The sequence below is a fragment of the Phoxinus phoxinus genome (assembly GCF_949152265.1).
Source record: "Phoxinus phoxinus genome assembly, chromosome: 22".
NCBI classification, from domain to species: domain Eukaryota; kingdom Metazoa; phylum Chordata; class Actinopteri; order Cypriniformes; family Leuciscidae; genus Phoxinus; species Phoxinus phoxinus.
The window spans coordinates 22,816,400-22,838,014 of record NC_136897.1 but is presented as its reverse complement, the minus strand read 5'-3'; the positions used below and the strand labels follow the sequence as shown (position 1 = coordinate 22,838,014).

Genomic DNA, 21,615 nt, shown 5'->3' with positions numbered 1-21,615 from the left:
ATAAAGTGAAAGAGAGGAAGTGATTATGATTATCTCAGAAAGGACAGGATGTGCTAAACACCTCAAGCATCCAGGTCTAATGAACGTACATCACGTCAGAGAGTTGTTTAGCCCACACTGCTTTAAGCTATTTATAGCTTGCGGGATCGATCACCCATCTGATGGGCCGCCACGATAGCGCTGATTAAGGTGGGAGATTAATGGCAGATTAACGGGTTTCCACAGTGTTTCCGCCAGGCATTGTTTAAATCATCTCCCAGTGGAATGACAGCAGTACTTGCAGTGTAAATAGGATCTTTGATAAGATTGCCTGACAAATAACTCTGTTTGGCCCTTTAGATACCATTATCTGATGTACAGTATAATAAAATTCTCTGAGATTCAAACCGCAGAAATGGATCTGAAATCTCTTTCCGAAAACTGCGAAAGGGTAGTGGGCAAACTGACTTTTTTTTTTAAATATGAAATTTTTAACACTTTAAAATCAAGTTTTTGATCTCTAATTAAGATCTAATGGTCCTGCTGTGAGACAAGTTAATTTTTGAAAAGTATTTCACGTGTTCTCTTAATGTCAATGATAATTCACAATAATTATAATACAATTTGAAAAATGCTGTTTTACATGTAATCACACCACAGGACAGGTCGAACTGAGCAATGAGCAGTATTTTTATGACAATAGATCCTAATGATATAATGCCATTTTTCATTTCATTGTAACAAAATAATTATTTTAATGACATCATGATTGTGTTCTGTTCAGTGGGCAGGCTGGGAAAGGCTATTTCTATAATGCTTACTCTAAATAGCATGATGAAATTCAGTTATATTAAGAAATTTAAAACTGATTATAAAAATACACATTCTTCTTATACTTCTTATTGTTATAATAAAACATGCTTCAACTCCAAGTGATCTCATCAAGCTCTCTGTTCCCTGATTAATAACTCCTGGCCTTAAAAAAAAAAAAAAAAAAAAAAAACTTGAGAAGCAGAATTATGAAAGCCGAAAACATGTTATTTGTGTGTGCATGTTTGTTTGTTTTCTGTCTGAGATGTGTCATTTGGCAGGCGCTCTGTTTGTATTTATCCGATCCTGAGCCGTGGCCTTAATTTCCCCTCATCAAAACTCGGGAGGATTTTGTTTGTCCTTCACTTTGCTTTAATCTCTGTAAATCCCTGCCTGCCTGCTTTTGATCTTCATTTGTGTGTGACTGGGAGGGTCCTCTCACCATTTGTGTGTGACTGGGAGGGCCTTCTCGCCAACTCCCCCACCTGACCGGATCCTTAGAATATCAGATAAATCAGATACAGAGATAGACCGACTAAAAGCAAGAGACAGAAAAAAATAGACTATAGGATAATTCCCTCATATCAGACCTGTGGTCTATGGCAGTGATTTATTTATTTATTTTTGCCAAAAAAGAGATTTCAAAGGAAGGTAAACAAAGATGTCCTTAATATAAAATTTTTACCTAATATTACCAAGAACTGCACAGGCCCAGCAATATGCTAAATTATTAACACGACAAAGGCTGAATAGCAAAATTCGCAGGAGCTAAGAAAATAGCCTGTAAAAATCAATGGGACACTTGTGGATGTGAAAACCAGTCTATTGGGACCTTAATGTGGGAACACAACATAACAACTATGTCCCTTTTAATTAAATACGATATTCTATGAGAATCCCTGAGATGCAGCAAAACAGAGTGAACATTCATCAAACCACATCTAAAATAGAAGTGGTGCTGTAACCTTTTTTAAAAGTAACTACAGCATATAACAACCTTGAATATAAATTAACATGAGCAATTCTCTGAGACAGTACATAACACCAAACACATGTCTTTCTGCAGTCAGTAAGCACCTTGCTTCACCGATCCTCGGAAAGTTCACAAACACTGCGGCTATTAGGACGACACGGACTATATGCAGCTCTGACGTTATTGGCAGTGAAGAGCAATTTAAGTGTCTGTAGAGGTAATTGAGTTTATTTTGAAAACTCAAGATTCTTGTACTTGTCTTGGGTGTTTGGAGAAATTAAATAACCTGTAATATGTAAACACTGCCAAATTATAATGAGCAAATTGTGAATAGTTTATGCTGACTATTTATTTAATGTAATCAATAAAGTTAGTACTAGTTAATGATGACTACTAGTGCAGATATTTGTTCAGTATGCATTCTCTAGATTTGTCAGTCTTGCAACACCACCCAATAAAGATTAAAACATTATGCGCACAAATTAATTAATGATACTAATACTTATAATAAGTTTTGTTTATTTCCCAAGAGAAATAAACAATGTCAAGATGAGGTCAATGACGAGGAGTCAGACACAGTCAAATCAAAGATATTACAGTACATCTTTTTTTTTTCTTTGATAAATGCATCCTCCAGTTTTAACAATAATTTCTTGTGAATTTGAGCATCTGGGCCGTCCTGCAGACAACACTGATTGGACCCTCAGCTTTAGGGTCAGCAGAAAACAATCACACTGATCTCTTGGCAAGCTGAATTTTGATTATTTCAGATGTCAGTGCCAAAATATTCCACATATTTTTACACAGGGCATTTTGTGATTATTTATGCTCATCTGCTGCTGCATTTCAAACCTTTAGTGCTTTGGATCATAGGTGGAGTGGGGGTAGACCAGAGCCAATGATTTTGTCTGAGCTGTGAATAATACAAATTATATTTATATATTGAATGAGTAAAGCTGTTTGTTGTTAGGATGAAAACAAGTTTTAAAAGTTAGGCAAGTTGTAGGCTGCTCTACCACAGCGGTTTAATAGCGCTTGCCAATGTCAAAATGTTCGAGATGACCAATCAGATCAAAGAAGGTCTTGCGGTCTTACAGTCAATGTCACAACACAACAGTTTGTGGAAAGATGTAAGTAGATAGTACATTATGTAATATATGTATAATATATATAATATATGTAATATATATATTATGTAATACATAATAGCTAAGTATAAACAACTGTTTTATGGTACAAATGTGAAAGACAGTGATGCCAATTTGAATTGAAAATAGGCAATCATGATTCATGTAATTTATAAATGAATGTGACAAGACAAGAAACTTTTGCGTTTTCCACATTAGACATATACGAATAAGAGTGAATGTATGCACATTTTAAAATAAAATAACTTTTTAAAATTGTTTAAATTGATTCCTTCATAACTATCATTACCATTCTTATTTATTTATTCCCTAAAATCCCTTTTAATTTAATTCAATTATTATTATTATTTATGAAAAAAAAATCTTTATTTCCACAGCTTTGCTCTGATAGTCCCTCATGCACACTAGCACACAGAGTTGGATCTGTTGGAGGATAAAAAATAGGCAGTGGAATTAAGGGTGAAAGCCATTTTTTAATTGAATACCTTATGGAGGATTAGGAGAGTACAGTATAGCCTCTGTCATGTCCCACAGGATTCATATCTCGCTGTATCTGTGTGTGTGTGTTAAATCATGTTATTATAACATATGCTCGTATATTTTATGTTTAACTTTTATTGAGTGAGAAACCACTCCAAACGAATCTGCATGAGTGAACTGTCCAAATGATTCACATTGAATCACAAACCAATTTTCCTAATCAGTTTGACTAAAAAAGACCTGACTCAAAAGAGTGATTTATTCATGAAATTGGTATTGCTACTTCTGGGTCCGGAATCATGAAACATTGTTACAAATAAAATGCTTCTTAACTGCTATTTAGGGTCCAATTCTCACTATTTGGACAATGAAAATGCAAACAGGTTTTGGTCATGAATGTTAAACTTCAGTAAAAACAACTCTACCAAAATGAGTCAAACTCAAAAAAGAGTTTTTAACTTTATAATTACAACATAACTTCGGTAACATTCCGCATATATTAGTGCACCCATTCACAGGATCACACTCACTCACACACACACACAGATACAGGGTGCATTTACACTAGCGAGAGCGCAAAAAGACAGAGTGCAAATTAATTCAACAGACAGACTTTAGGAAATAACCACCTAAAGTATATAGCACATAAAAAAACATGATGCCAAGTGCTGAACAGTACTGTAATCTGCAGGCAGTGCAAAAAGACTTGGTGTTTTTCATTGAGTTGATCAGAGAGTCTTGGGAAAGAACTGCCACACACTCTGCCTGTCCAGAATTGCAACATTGGGTCTAACTGACTAATAATTGCTGCCTACACTATTCGTATTTATAAGGACATTTGAACTTCTCACAAAAACGTTTTGCCTAATTCACAACACGTGCGTGCTCAGGTAAGTAATTTGCATAAAACACACTTAAACCATGTCCATTTGAGGGCTTTCCGCACACCCTTTTCTTTCGTCACTCTCAGCAAACATGACAGTCTCTGCAATGCCATGAGTGGCATCATCAAAACAAGTTCAAACGCAATAAGCAACTTTTATATAGACATTACATACCTCTAGCCAACTGTATACGTATCTGCGTCTTCTTTATGCAGAGCTCCCTCGCAGCTTGAGCTATACACCTTTTCTTACTCTTTTACTGATATAAAATCTGTGTTTAAAATTTCACCTTAAAGTGCAAACGACTTTTCTCCAGTGTTGTGACGTATGGGAATATTGAACAGAGGGCAGGGTTTTACTAGCGCTCCTCCTATCCATCTCTGCTCATAGCAGACTAACAGTTTGAGAGGAGTGGTTAAGCGTTTTCAACCCAAACCGTCAAACCTACGTCATCAGAAAAGGAACGCCATTTCAGACCGGAAGTAAGTTTTTTAGATTTTGATTAAAGATTACCACGGCAAACTATTTTTTTCTGTGTATTAACTTGCACGGATTAATTGTTCACCACAAGACTAGTAATATGCGCTAACAAAGTACAGGTAATAGGGTCAATTTTGATTTCATGACTTTAACATGTTTATAAGGCCATCAAGAGTATGTTAATTTTGTGTGCGAGTGGTTTCAGTTGATACATTTATTTGTACATTTACAACACATTTTAGAAATAAGGTTATTGATGAATCATGATATATATGTTTTTGTGAAAATGTTTGTACACAGATTTCACTCACAAATTTGAGACCCACTTTTTTTTAAATGTATTTTTTTCTGTGAATCCAGCCACTACTGAAAGGCGAACAGAAAAACAAGACTAGAGTTTGTCAGCTCTACCCTCCACTTAATCAATAAAATAGCCTCACTGCTGAAAAGCTACATAATTTAAAATCTAGCTTCAATATTTGGAGTGACGCCTAAAAAAGATTGTAAATATAGCACGATGTCCCTTCAGCATTTCATGAATGTAGTGAAAACCAACTGAAAACAGCTCCATAAATAAACACCCACAAGACACACGCAACACTAACTGTAAACATGACTCAGAAGCACACAGACAGAGCATAATTCAGGCTGACTTCGCTCCCTAAATTCCTTAATCTACATCAACAGCTGTAGGCAAATGTAAGTATGTTTCTTAAAGAAATTTGTATACGAGTCAAAATCTGCTAAGGGGTAATTAAATGTAAGTAAAAACAATATCATATTTTATTGATCAAAATTTGATCAACCTTTGATAATTGCCTTAATCTCTTAAACAACATTTTATAAAAATCACCTGTCAAGTTTATAATAATACATCAGCATATTGAAGTCAAATTGGATGACTACAGGGACTCATGTCAAGATCACTCATTTAAAGGTGCATTGTGTAATTTTTAGGAGGATCTGTTGACAGAAAAGCAATATCATATACATAACTATGTTTTCAGTGGTGTATAAAGACGGCTTACATAATGAACCGTTTGAACCATTTCTGTCTACATACACATTGTAGGTCCCCTTACATTGAAATAGCCATTTTGCGCCGTCATGTTTCTACAGTAGCCCTAAACGGAGAAGCGCGTTTCGTCACTATGCTGTTCTTCATGCAAAGAAGCTAGCTAAAATTGTGAATAAAACAGACACAATGATAAACAAGTAGCAATAACATAATTTTACTGAACAATTAAGTAAATATAATTTCTTCATTTATCTTTGTAAAGAAACCTCATTGCTTACTGGCTACTCTCTGCCGTCTCAGACGACGACATCTTTTCCTGTCGGCCACCGTAACTTCTGTTGGTTGCAATTCGCAACCTCACCACTAGATGCTGCTAAAATTTACACAATGCACCCTTAACGGTGGCTTGATGACGCACTGGAGCCCCTGAGCTCCTGGCCCCGCCCCTACTTGATGACGCATTGGAGCCACTGACGCCGGCCCCTCCATTAACAATAGAGCCCATTCACATCAGTTCGCCGCTCAATCGTGAGTTACTGTCAGTACTATTAGTTACTACCGCCTACAGTTTGCTAGAGCTATGCCTTCGTCACGGAAATGCGTACTACCTGGATGCGATCATTTACAAAACAGATCGGTGTCCTTATTTAAATTTCCGAAAAACGATCACATCAAGAAGAGGTGGATTAATTTTGTGAAGAGCCACCTTGATGGAGAGCTGAGGATCGAACCGACTATCTCCCGCCTCGGCCTTCATCCTCCCGTCGCGCCGACAACTGGTGCCATCATCGGCAGTGCGTGCCCACCAATTAGTGTAAGTTGCCTTGTGTGCTTATGTTATGATTATAGCAGGTAGTCCACAGTAACTCTAGTTGAGTGTAGCGAGTGGGCGTGGTTTCAGCGCAGCCAGCGGACAGACACGCCCCCAGCGTTTGAGCCACTCTTGGCACTGGTAATTTTTTCAAGATTTTGATAGCTTATTTTATGTACTTGCCAGCTTTTTTTATCATTCAAATTTAGCTGGGTGGCTAATAACAAATTTTTCTGTGACAAACTCAGAACACATACTTAATTTTGAATTTACAGGAACTTTAACAGTTCATCTAAAATTACCAAAATGAAGAAAACACTATATTTGATTTTTGGGTAATTATAGAACATGCAGGAGACGTTCTAAATGCTTTTTGCGTAGTTCATTATACTTGTTTTATGAAATTAAGTTTATTTCCTGGATTAAATAAATTACATGTTGCTCAGAGACTGACATGTTTGGCTTGGCAAATTCATTGACTTTTGAAAATCAGGTTTATTTATTTTTTACCAGGAAAGGACTGGAGGGGTTTTGGAGCACAAAGTTGTTTTTATTATCTCTTAGCCTACAACAAAAATATTTTAATTAAACCCATGCAAATGCAGATGTTGTAAATAATAGTTTAAAAAAATCACTTTTTAAAAACTGTTAATTACCATTATTACCCCTTAGCAGATTTTGACTCGTATGTACAATATGGATGCACATTCTGTGCAGGAAGATAAACTGCTCTACTGCTCTACCAGTGTAATGATAACAATATGAAATATATGTAAACACCTAGCAAATGCCTCACAAAGAAATCTCACTGCCATTAAGAACTGAATTCATTTTGCTTTTCTGTGATATGATGCCAGAAAGAAGACGCAGTCACATTACAAAGTGAAAGTGCTACTTAGAATAATTGCTGCTTCATTTACAGAATGCTGAAAAGGAAATGTGTTAAAAACAACAACACTAAACCCCAAGTTTTGTTAAAAGCATTCTCCCAGAATAATCAGCTGCTAAACTCTAGGGCTTTGTCTGAGATTCTTCATATAGCCCTGATCTCAGTGTTGATGTCTATTTCAGAGCACTTTTTTTTCCTATAAGTGCAACTTATTTAAAGGAAAGTTATTTTCTCCTGGCAAGGGTCCACGAGTTCAATCACTCGCACACCTGTTTCGCGGCCACTGAAGTCTGTGAGAGACAGATTGAAAACCGCAGAGGCCTTTTGTTCTCAGCGGGGAGAGAGTTAAACGCCACTTCTCTGTCTTCCAGAAGCTGCAGCACCACTGCCTGACATGGGCGGTGCTGATTGCTCGTAGACAGCAGCTTTCCACATTCCCCCAACAAAACATAACCTCATCACACTCGTGCACTGTCTTACTGCACACTAAAAATCACACTGAGCCCAAAACACTCACCAATCAGACTAGCCTATATCCTCTCCTGCAAACCAACACACGTTGCAAAGGTTTATTGCAAAGGTTTTCAAACTGGTGTCCAACAGAAATGTTCAGAGAAATATACTGTTAATAAATAAACGTAACATTTACTAAATCTTACATTATTAGTTTTATTTTGCTTTCTAACGAGTGGTTTGAAATCATGAGAAAATATAAAAATCTTATATTTTTATAAGAAATAATACAAAATATATCCAGTAGCCAAGTTATGTGGAAAATAAATGATTCATCTCAATACATACAGTACGTTTGAAAGTACTGTACAGTGGTTTGTATTTGTGTCACTTAGCAGTGTTTCAAGGCAATATTTTATGTAAAGCGGCTTCGGAACTTTAATATCTATACAGGACATATGCTACAATAATTTTTTTTGTGATATTTTTCAGATTTAATATTTTCTTTGGCTTTAGAACTATGTCGGTTTAAAACCCATTACATTTTGATACAATTATCTTCCCTCACCCACACAGTTTAAATGGGTCTGTACATGAAAATATCATCTGGAAGATGATTTTGTACTTTAAGAAGGCAGCGCCACACATATCGGAATTCAAATAATTGGAGGATACTTGTAATGAAAAAAAGTTTGAAAACCTCTGCTTTAGTGCACACCAAACCAATCACATTTCCAGACTATACTGCAAAATCCGCACCCTTTAAAATGCTCACACACTAATCGAACACACTCACAGTTTAAAGGGATAGTTCACCCAAAAATGACAATTCTGTCATCATTTAGATTTGCATCATAAGTCAATGGGCCATCAACTGTTTGGTTACAAGCATTCATCAAAATATCGTGTTCAGCAGAAGAAAGAAATTCATACAGGTTTGGAGGGTAAGTAGGCTAAATGATGAAAGAATTTGAATTTTTAGGTGCTATCCCTTTAATGGTCTTTCAATGCACCCCAAAACCCACACATTGGTTTCACTATATTGAGTGGCTTAACCAATAGTGACTTCTCATAGACTCAGTGTTTTTTACAAGGAGGCTATGACATTTGATAAACAGAGAAACACAGAGACTAACCCTCACTCAAACTTGTTGATTAAAGGGTGTAAACCAAATATGTTTTGGCCAACCTTTCCAAGTAAAGACCATCCCAAATAGTTTTTTCCAGGTTTTTATATTAGTGCGGACATAAAAAAGTCCCCTCATAAGTAAACACATCTGTTTTTCTAATATGGTGTATTACATGCTTGTATACTGAGCTCAGCAACATTTGTTTTTTTCCAATTTGCACAGCTTGCTAGTCTCCCCAATGTAGGTGATGTCAGGTTTCAGCTCTGGCAATTTATCAGTACGAGAAGTTAAATTACCCCTCTGATGTTTGTGAACAAAGAATGAAGATTATCCCTAAACATCAATAGGCTACATTGCATTTTTACAAGACAATATTTAGTACGTTTCTATTCTCCTAATTTGCCCAGTTTGCTAGTCTCCTCAATGTAGGTGATGTGCGGTTTATTCTTATGGGGACATCGTAGACAACACCTGACACACACACACACACACACACACACACACACACACACATACACAGCATCCTTTCGTGCGAGTAAGCTATCGGAGGCTGTTCGATCACGGCAGATGTACATCATCGCAAGCTTTTGTTTCTGGAGTGGCACTCCTCCCATCGCGCTTGATTGCTTGCTTCCAAACTGATGAAATTAAATCGTAAATGAGAGCGAACAACTCAGTGCTTGACTTTTCAATAAGTGTTTTTCTGCTCGGCTCACGCCTGGGTGTGATCGGGTTGGTGTGTGTGTGTGTGTGTGTGTGTGTGTGTGTGTGTGTGTGTGTCCGCGCGCGCGCGAGAGAGGGAGAGAGCTAGAGGATATAGGCTACAGCATATTACGCTACTTTATGGTATTAAAGTAGTTGTTTTATTTCTTATTCTTTTGATGTGATTACTTCTGTGTCTTTATAGGAACCGACTCCTATCTGAAGTTTTCACGACATTTATGTGTGAGATTAAGATAGCATGACCTCCAACACCCCAATTAAAGTTATACAAATTGTATACAATTATAGCAGACTTTAACTGGAAATCTCAGTGAATGCGTTAAAATCATGATCCAAAAAAATGCTTTAATGGAAGTTATATAAAATACAAAACACTATAGATACAGCCTATATTAATTTATTAATAATGAATGTATAAAAAGCACTGCAATTTTGATATTGGCTGCTTACAAACTGCATCCTGCTTTTTAATTATGTGAGCAGGTTGACAGGATTAAAAATATCTAGTGTTTGGATGTGTATAGATAAGGTTTAATACATTGATTGACATACTGTTTAAAAGTATTATTTCATAGAATAATTAAAATGAACTTACAGTTATTCGCAGATAAAACAGAAGTTAACGCGCTCAACGTCGTGAGGAAGAACATTCCGATGCTGTTGTGGAATCTCATGTTTGGAAAAAGTAGTACTCTGCTCCACGCTTCCGAGGTACCTCCGACCGTTAAAACCGTTAGGGGAAAAGCCTAAAAAGTCTCGTGAATGTAGCGTTTTGACTCCCACCACAATGAGGTGCAGTCACAAATGAGCACGCGCCTCCCGCCGTTTCCTCAGATCCCTCTGAAGGACTGATCCAACACTTGCGCGAGCGCGTGCTCGCTCTCTCTCTCTCTCTCTCTCTCTCTCTCTCTCTCTCTCTCTCTCTCCTGATCTCAGTCACAGTCACACACTATGTGCTTGAGGATGTAAGTGGTGCATACAGCTAGACAGCTGTCTTTCTTTCTTGTTAAAGGGTTAATTCCCCTAAAAAAATAAATTCTGTCATTAATTAACGACGTTACTCACCCTCATGTCGTTCCAAACCTGCAAGACAATTCATTCTTCGGAACACAAATTAAGATATTTTTGATGAAATCCGAGAGCTCTCTGTCTGCAATTTAATTAGCCTACATTAGGCCTACCACTTTAAAGGCCCAGACATAAAAAACATCGTTAAATACTTAACGTTTAACGACCTAAACAAATAACGTTAACGACTTTATGCCGAGTTCACACTGCACGATTTTCAAAGTAGTCAGGTCACACTGCACAACTATCTGGGCCAGCCAGGGTAACATTCAGTTGCTGATGTGTTCACTGCACGATGGATCGGCATCTATCTGGTCCATAAACTACGTTTCACAAACAAACACACGCAAGAAGTGATAAGATAGAGACGTGTGCATGAGACCAGAGTCCATGCGCGAGACTGAAATTGTTAATAAAAATGATAGCTAGCAAAAAGCGTGCAATCCACATTGTCTGTGCGCAGATTTGTAGTGAAAAGGAGAAAAAGAAAAACTGATTATGCAGGAGGAAATTGGGGAGACGATGGGAGCAAGGATTGTGTGTTCTGCAAAGAGAGTTGGAACTCGGAAATAATTTTGAATGTCCGGTGTCCGGGTAGGGACGGGTTCGGTTCAGTTTGTTATTTTGCTGAACGGGAGGACTTTGGTGATGATGTGGCGATAATATTTAGTCGAACAGCTGAAAAATGCTGCTTTTGGAGGATGCATTCCCGAGGTAAAATGGAATTAAGGCACGTCCGAGTCAATGCTAGCTTCACTTCACTTGAGATTCTCTTGAGATTTACTGTTCCCAAAACCACCGTAAACCTACATTTATCATATAACAATTGCAACCACCAATGGTCTCTACGATCAATTTAGGCTTACAGTGCTTTTGGGAAACGCAGTCCAGATTGATTTTTGAAGGCAGCATATACATATACGAGAATAGATGTATCTTCTCGAGCAACTAAGTCCATTGTGACAATTATTAATGACTGTTACATTTGATTGTCTCCTGATATTCAAAGGGAAATCAATCATAAATTTGTCTGACTTTTCCTGATCCACTCATATTTATATGATCACTGGGTTACAAGTCATTTCTATGGTATACTTTAAATCATCAGGGATTATGCTGAACTGTGATATTGAGAGTTCCTTCGTGCCAGAGAGTGAACTGAAATCACCACGACACTGGTAGACTAGGGGACTACCACTGTGTGTGTGTGTGTGTGTCCTGAGAAAACATGAGCTTCAGACTGTGTAAATATCTGAAGGACATGTTTGTTTGATCCTTTCCAGAGTAAAGAGCAGCAAGGATGTGAGCACGACTTTCTAATACACTGTCGCTCTCACACATGCGTATAGACCTGTCTGTGTGTCTCATTAAAACAGGTCTGACCGACTGATCTCCTGCTGTGGAGCTTGAGTAGAGGGCAATTTCTCTGTGTGGGAGAAATGCCATGAGACATCCACTCCATGCTGGAGTTCAATTCACTTCAATATAGCAGAAACAGAAGTGAGGAAATGAAGTAGATTAAATCTGATGGCGCATGAATGGCCTGTTTCATGTCTTTATTAAATGTCTATCTTTTGTTTATGTTGCCATTTAAACTGACCACTATTCACTTGTTGGATAGTCACTGCGACAGACGTCACACCTACAGACCTTCCACAGTCTCGCTTCCCCAACTGACGCTTATTCCACATAAAGAAATGCTCATATAGTCAGACGTCTGAATACATCAGTACTGATTTTCTAGCGTGAACTGATTCAATATTAGACGTAGATGAAGAACACAGTAGGATCTGCTAATGAAGAAGTTTGGTTTGGCTGACAGCTTGCGGTGGCAGTCTCTTTAGAAGAGTCTATGAATAAGTAAGCATTGAATTACAATGATTGAGTCTATAAATATGCAACTGTCTGACCTTTCAATCCATATGCACTCTTGATAAAACTCGTGTATTGCGTCTAATCAAAAGTGAAAATCCTGCAATCCAAAGAAGAAGGCAGAGGAGATCAAAGACACATCAGATCAAAGAGATGTATTTAAGATGTCACAGAGTTGATGGCAGCGCTTCTGACTTGACTAGTCTAGGGGTAAAAAGAAAAAAGAAAAAGATATACGCATTCTGTAAATAAGCACAGAGAAAGTTATACATTTTAGATAAATATTAGAACTTGGCTGTAACAATATTCGAGGAGAATTTAGTTAAAAATGTGCAATTATATCCCTGGTTATGTGACAAACTACATCTGTAATTTCATAATGCAAAACTGTGCTCTTTGCAATGATAGCCAGTTTCAAAAAAGATGTATTCGAACCGCCATATCCACATATCCTGACGATCCCTCTATTATGTACCACAGGTTAACAGCTGGTGTGGAGATGGAATCCATTTAACTTTACATAACCTCCACCAGCAGCGGGTCTTCAGTTTCCTACAAGGTAAAGTAAGTGTGAACTTCTCAAGGCTCTGTAGAATGAACTGAAGGGCAACTGGGCAAGACAAGCCTCCCGAGGGACTCTGGGGTAATTCAGAGTAAATGAAGAGAAATGAAGCGTACCCTTAAAGCTGCAAACAATCTCTCCTCTCCTTTATTTTTTAGCATAATCTGCCTTCTCATCTCCACTGCCCTTCACTCAATGGCGGACATGGGAATCGTTTCCACTGATGAGGAAAAGCCAGAACTCTGCCACCCTCCACCTCTCCAGTTCATTTTCCAAAGGCTCGATGTTATGAAAGGCAAGTGATGATTTACGCATTCTGATCTCCATTCTATACATCTATAAATGTATGCACATGCATGCATTTTTTTTTTCAATGGGAAATATAGACTAAAAGTTCAGGGTCAGTAAGATATATTTGTTTTATTAAAGGAAATTAATACTTTTCTTCAGCAAGGATGCATTAGGTTGATCAGAAATGACAGTAACAAGTTTTATATTATTATATATAAACATGTTCTTTTGAACAGTTCTATTCATCAAACAATCCTGAAAAAAAATATTTTCACAAAAATATTAAGCAGCACAACTGTTTTCACATTACAGGAGTAAATTGCATTTTAAAATATGTTAAATAGAAATGTATAATTGTAATAATTTTTAAATCATTTTTAATAATCATTTTAAATTGTAATAATATTTCACATTATTACTGTCACGGAACGCTCAGCTACACCTCCCTCTGGTCTCATCCACTCCCTCTCTCCGGAATATTAGAACTGCACTTCCCATCACTCCCTCTTGCCATTATCACTCTCCATCCCTGCCTGGTTTACCTATCATCCTCATCACCGCCACCTGCTCCCCATCATCTCCCCTTTATCTGGACTTTCCCTTCCATTGTTCCCTTGCGAAGTCTTGTTTTGCATTGCGGACATTACCAAGCGTTTTCCCTGTATCATTCTCTGTACCTTTGATCTCTGCTTGGACTCTCTGGACTCTGTGATCCTTTTCTGCCTGCCCCGACTTCAGCCTGTGTTTCACTACGAGTACTGGATATTCCCTTTGATTCTTGCCTGTCTCATTATATGTTTGCTTACCTGTGTTTCAATGCATGTGCCAATAAAATTCTGCAAATGGATCCAACCGCCTCAGCTTCAGCATTACAATTACTTTGATGATATGATATGTCAAAAACATTAAAACATCTTACTGACTCTAAACTTTGAAATGGTAGTGCATATCTATTTTATAATATACATTGCATTAGCAAATTGCATTGACTGTAAACACTTTACAGTCAAAGTTGGAATTTAATAAATTGTATGACTCAATATTAAGTGAAATCTTGATGTTTTTGTGTTCAGTTAATCGCTTAATCCTACCAGACCTTTTAAAATCATTGAGACATAATACATGTCGAAGACTGCAGTATTGCTACAGCTTTCAAGTACTTGCATAATACAGTTTGAAAGTGAAGGATAAAGTATTGCATATTGAATAAATTACAAAAATAGATTTCAGATACAGTGGGGTGAGGAAAGTGGGGCAAAGAATATAACGGCTGTATATATTCATATAAATACACATTTATAACTGATAGTGTGTGATAGCAAGCAATAGATTATGTTACACTCAGTCTCTTAAGCTATGGCATTGATGCATTGCTAGCTGCTATAAAAGCAAAGGGTCAAGGTTTGGCTGGTTACTAGCCTGATGCACTTGTCTTTACCCACTCATAGATGCTGTACCTACAACTATCTGGTTCTAAGAAGCATTTTTTTTTTTCAATTTGTCGACTTTTTTAAACATATCTGTATATAAATGCTGATATTCCATTATATTATAGCCGATGTTTTCCACTGCCTGAATGTTTTGGAAATCTGCTGTACTTTGCACTGTGCAACATCATGCTTTGTGTGGCCATGCTCAATGGTACAAGTTAATGTGCTTATGTAATATTCTGAAAAGATCTTATAAAAAATGTAAGATGAACTTGTTTCCTTGGGCGAAATTGACTTGGACTTTTTTTTGACATTTTTCTGCTGTATTTGACCTTACAGCTCAGCATAGCAGCTAGGGAAAGGCTTGGGGACAATGCAAGCTCTTGTAGTGTCAGAGTTGCCATGATGTAAATGTTCTGCTGCCCCAGAGAGTTTAGTCACATGTAAGCTCACGATGAGGAAAAGATGGCACATTACAAATCATCTACTTCCATTAATATGCTAACGAATAGCTTTCTCTACGTTTTATAGAAGCACAAAGCAGCGTGAATCTTCCAAACTCAGCTGGATTCTTTTCACCTTCAGTCAGTTTGAGGAACTTTGTAATTGATTATGAGCATATATTGTATTTGGAGGGATTCTGCAGTGTGTTGTGTGAGCTTAACTTTAAATCGAGAACTTTAAGGTACAGTCTTTGTTGTATTAATTATGAGCAGGTATCTGCTTTATTCCACATTCTTTATTGTTTTTTCTTTGCAATGTGTAGGATGTTTCTGCATACATTTAAATTCTGTAGAATACTAAATTCTCTCTCTCAGGGAGTTTCAGCTGTTACTCTGTTTGATGCAAAGGTTATCTTGACGGAACAGCAGACATTTTCAACGCCTCCGTGCAAGTCTCGACATGTCTCCTTCGTTCTTTCGTGCCGCCGTGCGGAGCATCGTGTGGTCTGCATATTATTAAACCCCCTTAGCTTTTGAAACTAAGCTTGAGCTAATGAAATCCTGCGAAACAGGTGCATTCTAATGACATGTCTCCTATGCTGTTCCCATGGAGATCTAAGAGCAAACATTTATAGTGTAATGATGAGCTCTGATTTCTGAAGTATTTTGTTTGTGTCTAATACATGCACCAGTAGAACTAGACTCAAGTAAAACAGCAAATCTGGCACAAACCTTTAAATTCCCTCTGCAAAATGTCATAACTTGAGCATAACTAGATACAAAATCTAGTTTTTATTATGTAATTCTAGTTTTTCTAATCACTTATTATTGCAGCAGTCTAAATATAAACCTATAGAGTGCTACAGGAATGAGTCCAAGTTTCGGTTCAATTGTCCAGAAGTCAATGGGTTTTTGGAATGGATTTTTGGTTAAATGCCTGATGTAAGGTCTGTGGTTAATGGAAGGTCAAGATATTTTTACGCTTTATTCAACAACATAAAATGCATCAATAACCCACTTTTGATGTTTTTTTTTAAAGCTTTTATGTGTCTTGATAACAATGTTGATTGTTGTGTGGTTGATGTGGTTGCTAACAAGTGGCTCAAGACTCAAGAGGTTGTCAGGGACATTAAACATCATCATGCCGAGCAGGAAAACTCATCTACTCATCTACAAACTCATCTATTACGCTTTTACCGCCTTGTTGTGTTTACTATTCTAGCTAAAACTTCAATTAGTAGATTTTAAATAAAGATTAAGAGATTTGTCTGAAGCTTAGTAGTGGTGATGTTGAAGTCATAAGACTGTGGCGTAGTTTGTTTATAGCCTAACTTTTGCTTTTAACTTCTGCCAATTTGTAATATTTAGGCTTCCAAATTCTAAAAACACAAAAAGGTTTTTTTTTTTTTTTTTATTTATTTATTTATTTTTTAAGCAATTATCCAAAAGCCAAGGGAAAAATCCTATTGACTTTTTATCTATCCCATCATCCCTCCAGCACTCTATTATTTGCTTTCTTCTGCACAAAACAAAAGGGTTTGTCCACACTAGAAATAGTTAACCCTGAGTCATTCTAAATCCCGGGTAAACAGAGTATCCAGGGGTTGTCTTGCTTCATGTTTCACACTGCTCATAATTTACTGTTAGAGTTAACAATTAATCCTGGGTATTCATAAGGTGAGATTTAATAGATTCCTAAACATAACGTCCTTATTTGCACATTCGCGACCAGTGTCACTGACTGGACAAACGCAGCACATGATTTACATAAAGGCTCTTGCATTGTGCGTCCTCATATTACACATTGCTGCCTGTAATATCAAGTGTTTTTCTGAATGAACTTTTCGAACTATAAAGTTGAGAATGAAGCGGTCTCTTCTTCACGGCAATCGTCGCGCTTTCCATTGACATTTTACATTTTTCCTATCAAACGCAGAAACGACTGCATCATGCAGTGTTTTCGTGACTGTCCAAAGCACGTGAATATTATAAGGCACGCGATTGGTTGTCGTTTGCTAAGCATCTAGTTGTAACATTCTAACACCACATCGTTTCACACTGTACAATTTTGCCATCGCAATGTGGAGTTAACACCTCAAAAGCGGTGCTAACCCCCCTTTTCAAATACAAGTGTGAACCATGAAAAGCAGGGTTGAGAAAGACGACAACCCGGGGTTAAGCGCGGTGTGAAAAGCCAGTATAGTTCAGGGTTGTATTGGACCCCATTGACCATTGTATGGATGAAAAAACAATGATACATTTTTTAAATTATCTTCTTGTGTCTTCCGCATAAAGTCATTGATGTTTGGAACGACATGAGGGTGAGTACTTAATGACAAAATTGTCATTTCTGGGTGGACTATCCCTTTAAGACTGTTAACAGCTTGCCTTACATTATATAAAAAACATAATTGAATGCTAATGCATGATGCACAACTATGACCTTCGGATCTAATGTTTTAGGTTTTAGCCTTTAAAAAAAAGACAATGAAAACTAAACAAGACTACAAATCAATGAAGATACTCATTCAATTATTTATCCAGTATACTATTTCTACATTTGCTTCTTTTGGAATTTTTTTGCATCTATGGGCTTTCTTCTCATCAAAAATTGATGGTGGGGAATATATTTTTTCCATATTTTCATTATCTGCAATCTTTAACAAGTGTATTGATCGGCTCCACTTCCCCTCCTACCTGCCCAGCCGAGTTACGCGAGGTATTGGGTGTCTGGACATGGAGCCCAGGTAGCGCCGAATTAGACGGTAAAACCTCACACACACGGCACGCTTTTGCATTCAGACAGAAAATGATCCTACGGTGTAAATCCTCCCCCCTGTCGGTCTCTTCAGGGTGTGTGTTTTCTCAGTAATTGTAGAGACATGGATTTAGCTCACCTGTGATGTTTGCTGTGAAACAGATGTTTAGAGGAGGCTTGTCTCTCAAAAGAAAGGACAATAAGTTAGTTTAAATGTACCGGAATATGAGAGAAAGAAAGAAGGAGAGCTGCGTCAGTAGCAGTGATAAGCCGATAAACCGCTCGTCTCCAGAGAGCAGGGACTTACTCATTCTTGTGTGATCACACACATGTGTATAATTGAGTGTGTGTGTGAGAAAGAGAAAGAGGAGGGTGTTGAGTGGGTGAGAGAACATGTGCTTGGCTGAATGCTTTGGACACTTTCAGACTGTAAGAAACAAGACAGCATTTTCTCATCCTTTCATTGACTTTTCTCTGTGTGTGTGTGTGTGTGTGTGTGTGTGTGTATGTGCTCGCGCGTGCGTGTCTTCCTTCAGCACAAGTCTCTCTCTCTCTCTTGTTGAGCAGGGAGCCTTAGGGTCAGCCTGTAATCTACAGCTATAGAGTTTCCTCCAGAAGATGAAAGAAAGTCAATATGGAGTCAAAGATATACAGCCATCACTAATGGAGTCAGGCACAGAAAATGGCAGATATATACATGGATGCTAATGTGGCAGACGATCAAAAATGAGCACTGAGTTGTCAAAGTCTTGGATATATGAGTTTTGGCTGATGGATAGAGTAAAGGTGCCACTATAAGAGTTTTTAACAAGCTTAAGGAGTGATACTAACTTTCCCACCAAATGGTTGAACAGCATGGTTATAGTGATTAATGATCTAGACCAGCACTAACTAGTTAAACATTTATCAATTTAGCATAAGCATTTGACCAAAGTTGTTTGCAAAGGAACATTGCAAGGAATTTCTCGTCAAAGCCACACTATTTTCAATCAATTACCTGCTAAATTATTACAGAAGTGAAATAATGTATTTATTATTATTTTGTGTTTGTTTATTGAGCAGCATTTTTACATGGTAATCAATTACGACCATCCGATTCAATCCATATGTGATATCTTGGAATCTGACCTACTAAGTATAAACACGCCGCATCTGACTCTTCTCTTATTCATGAATGCTTGTTTGTTTTTTGTTTTTTTTGTCATTGTTACATGACTACTCATTCTTGTCTTTAAACCCACTATGACTGCTGCCAGGATACTAAGCCGTTATACGTTCACTTTGCTTGTCTTTGCTCACTCCAACGCACTGATCAATGATAACTACACTGTAAAAAACGATTTTCAAAGTTGTAAATAGATTAAAGATTCAGCTTTGTTTTACAAGTTACAATTACTTCAGAATGTCACGTTTAATTCAGTGTGTTGCTTGGAGTTTCTTTGTAATTTCTTTTTTTGAGAAATATCCCTGCAGTTTACCTTCAATTTCATTGTATTCAAGTAAATGTTTTATTGAACTCTTAAGTTTCTAAGAACTAAGTACATGAGCTGCGTTCAAAATTGTGTCTTGGGTACTACATAATTTAATTGAGGCCATTAATTAGCATGTTCTATACAAGATGAATATAATATAGTATGAATAAAATCCAGATTTAATCAGTTCCTAAGTGTTGTCCTTGTCAAGTGACTTGTGGCGTCAGTTGCATGATCACGGCATTCAAACTCCATTCAAAAATGATCTCTAGGTAACATTTTAAAGTGTACTTTAGACATTCTACTAACTATGATTACTTTGCAACTCTCATTAGAGTATTAGTAGACTGTCTACTGGTTGGCAACTTACCTGAACCCTAACACCTAACCCTAACCTAACAGCCTACTAACTGTCTACTACAGTATACCAATATTCTGAGTGTAGGTTGGCATGTTGTTGCAAAGTTACTTACAGTTAATAGAATGTCTAAAATTGACTATTGAAATAAAGTGTAACTCTATTCTACATTTTCAAGGGGTCGAGAAAATGCTTCGCTTGTATTTACGTCACAATAGTAAAGAAATTAGACAAACTTATGTGTAATCCCATCTTTAAAGTGTTCTGTATGTGAAAACCCCCTAAAACTTTAATATAAAGTTTATTCTAAGTTTGTTTTTAAGTTATCTTTACAGTGTAAATGTGGCCTAGGTAGGGTGAACAACCCAGAACATCTAAACCCAGAGTTTACATTTTAAACCACTGTTTCATAGTGTGATCCACCACCTGAACTTAACTCATAAGTCCATACTCATTAATACATAAGATTCAATCCAATAGATTTCTGGGGTTTTATGCTTAAGGCTCCAGCATGAATAGCTCTTCTCTCTCTCTTCCTGTCCTCTCTACCACTCCCAGATCATCAGCTTCCCGAAAGTAACACCTTCAGAATCAGCCGGGAGCAAAACAAGCAGCACACTGACAAATCCCCCTGCTCTCTCCACATCCCATAATGCCATCTGTTAGACAGCGTCTCCACAGTGATTAGGTCAGCCCCTGCTGCCTCTTATGCCTTAGGAGTGCTCACTGGATTTGTGCCAGGCAGTTTGGAGTTTTTGAGAGACAGGTAAGAGATAAAACTTTATTTACTTTATCCAGAGGAGCCAGAGGACATGCTGCCCTCTTTTCCCCCCCAAGGGTTTTGGCCCTGATTCAGAGACCCAGGGCAGAACAAGAGAGTCTGTGTTTTCTCTAACCAGCGCCATCAGCCCTGTTCTTTCCAGTGATGCAGTTCTGCAGCGAACATACTGTAAGTTAGCGGAATACATCAAAATCCTCTCTTCACGCCAGTCCCAAAAGCGTGTCCCAGTGGCTTTGATCTTGAGATTAATTAGTCAGAATAGTTTTATAAATTCATTAGAAAATTATAATCATGGTCATCAGTAGTACAGGCAAACACAATTCCTACAAATCAATATAATTTATGAAAATGGTTTTCTTGTGTATTGGTAAAGCATCGATGGGGTCAAGGTTTGGCTGGCTAGCATGTTCTTACGCAAACTCCATTATTAGCATCTTTCTCTATTAGGGCTGAGTATCTATTTTATGCACAAGCTCTCTATTTGATTCCAATTTCAGTTTTCATTTACATTAGTATCTACACTGCCCGGCCAAAAAAAGTTGCTGTTTGGATTTAAATAGGCAAATGCTTAAGCTTAGTTCAATTTAGACATGTGGCTTTTATATACGTGTCTTAAAAAAATATATTACTGGTGTGCATATTGAGACAAAACAATGGCACTGACATATTTTAAAGGGGTGCTAAAATGCCATTTTCACAAGATGTAAAATAATCCTCTGATGTCCCCAGTGTGTGTGTGTGAAGTTTTAGCACAAAATACCCCACCAATATTTTTATATAGCATGTAAAGTTGTCACTTTTT

General features: G+C 37.4%; 1 protein-coding gene across 4 annotated transcripts in view; it reads right to left on the bottom strand.

The window, feature by feature from the left end:
* Positions 1–10,620, bottom strand: part of cntnap5l (contactin associated protein family member 5 like) — an 81,459-nt gene extending 70,839 nt beyond the window's left edge. For 3 of the 4 annotated variants that reach the window (XR_013795951.1, XM_079598132.1, XM_079598133.1), the window contains exon 1: positions 10,374–10,606. Coding sequence is in view for 3 of the 4 variants with exons in the window: in XM_079598132.1 (XP_079454258.1) it covers positions 10,374–10,452 (79 nt within the window). In the remaining variant the exon portion in view is untranslated. Of the gene's footprint in view, positions 1–10,373 lie in introns of all 4 variants that reach the window. The other variant, XM_079598131.1, reaches the window with a different exon arrangement.
* Positions 10,621–21,615: the final 10,995 nt, after the last annotated feature.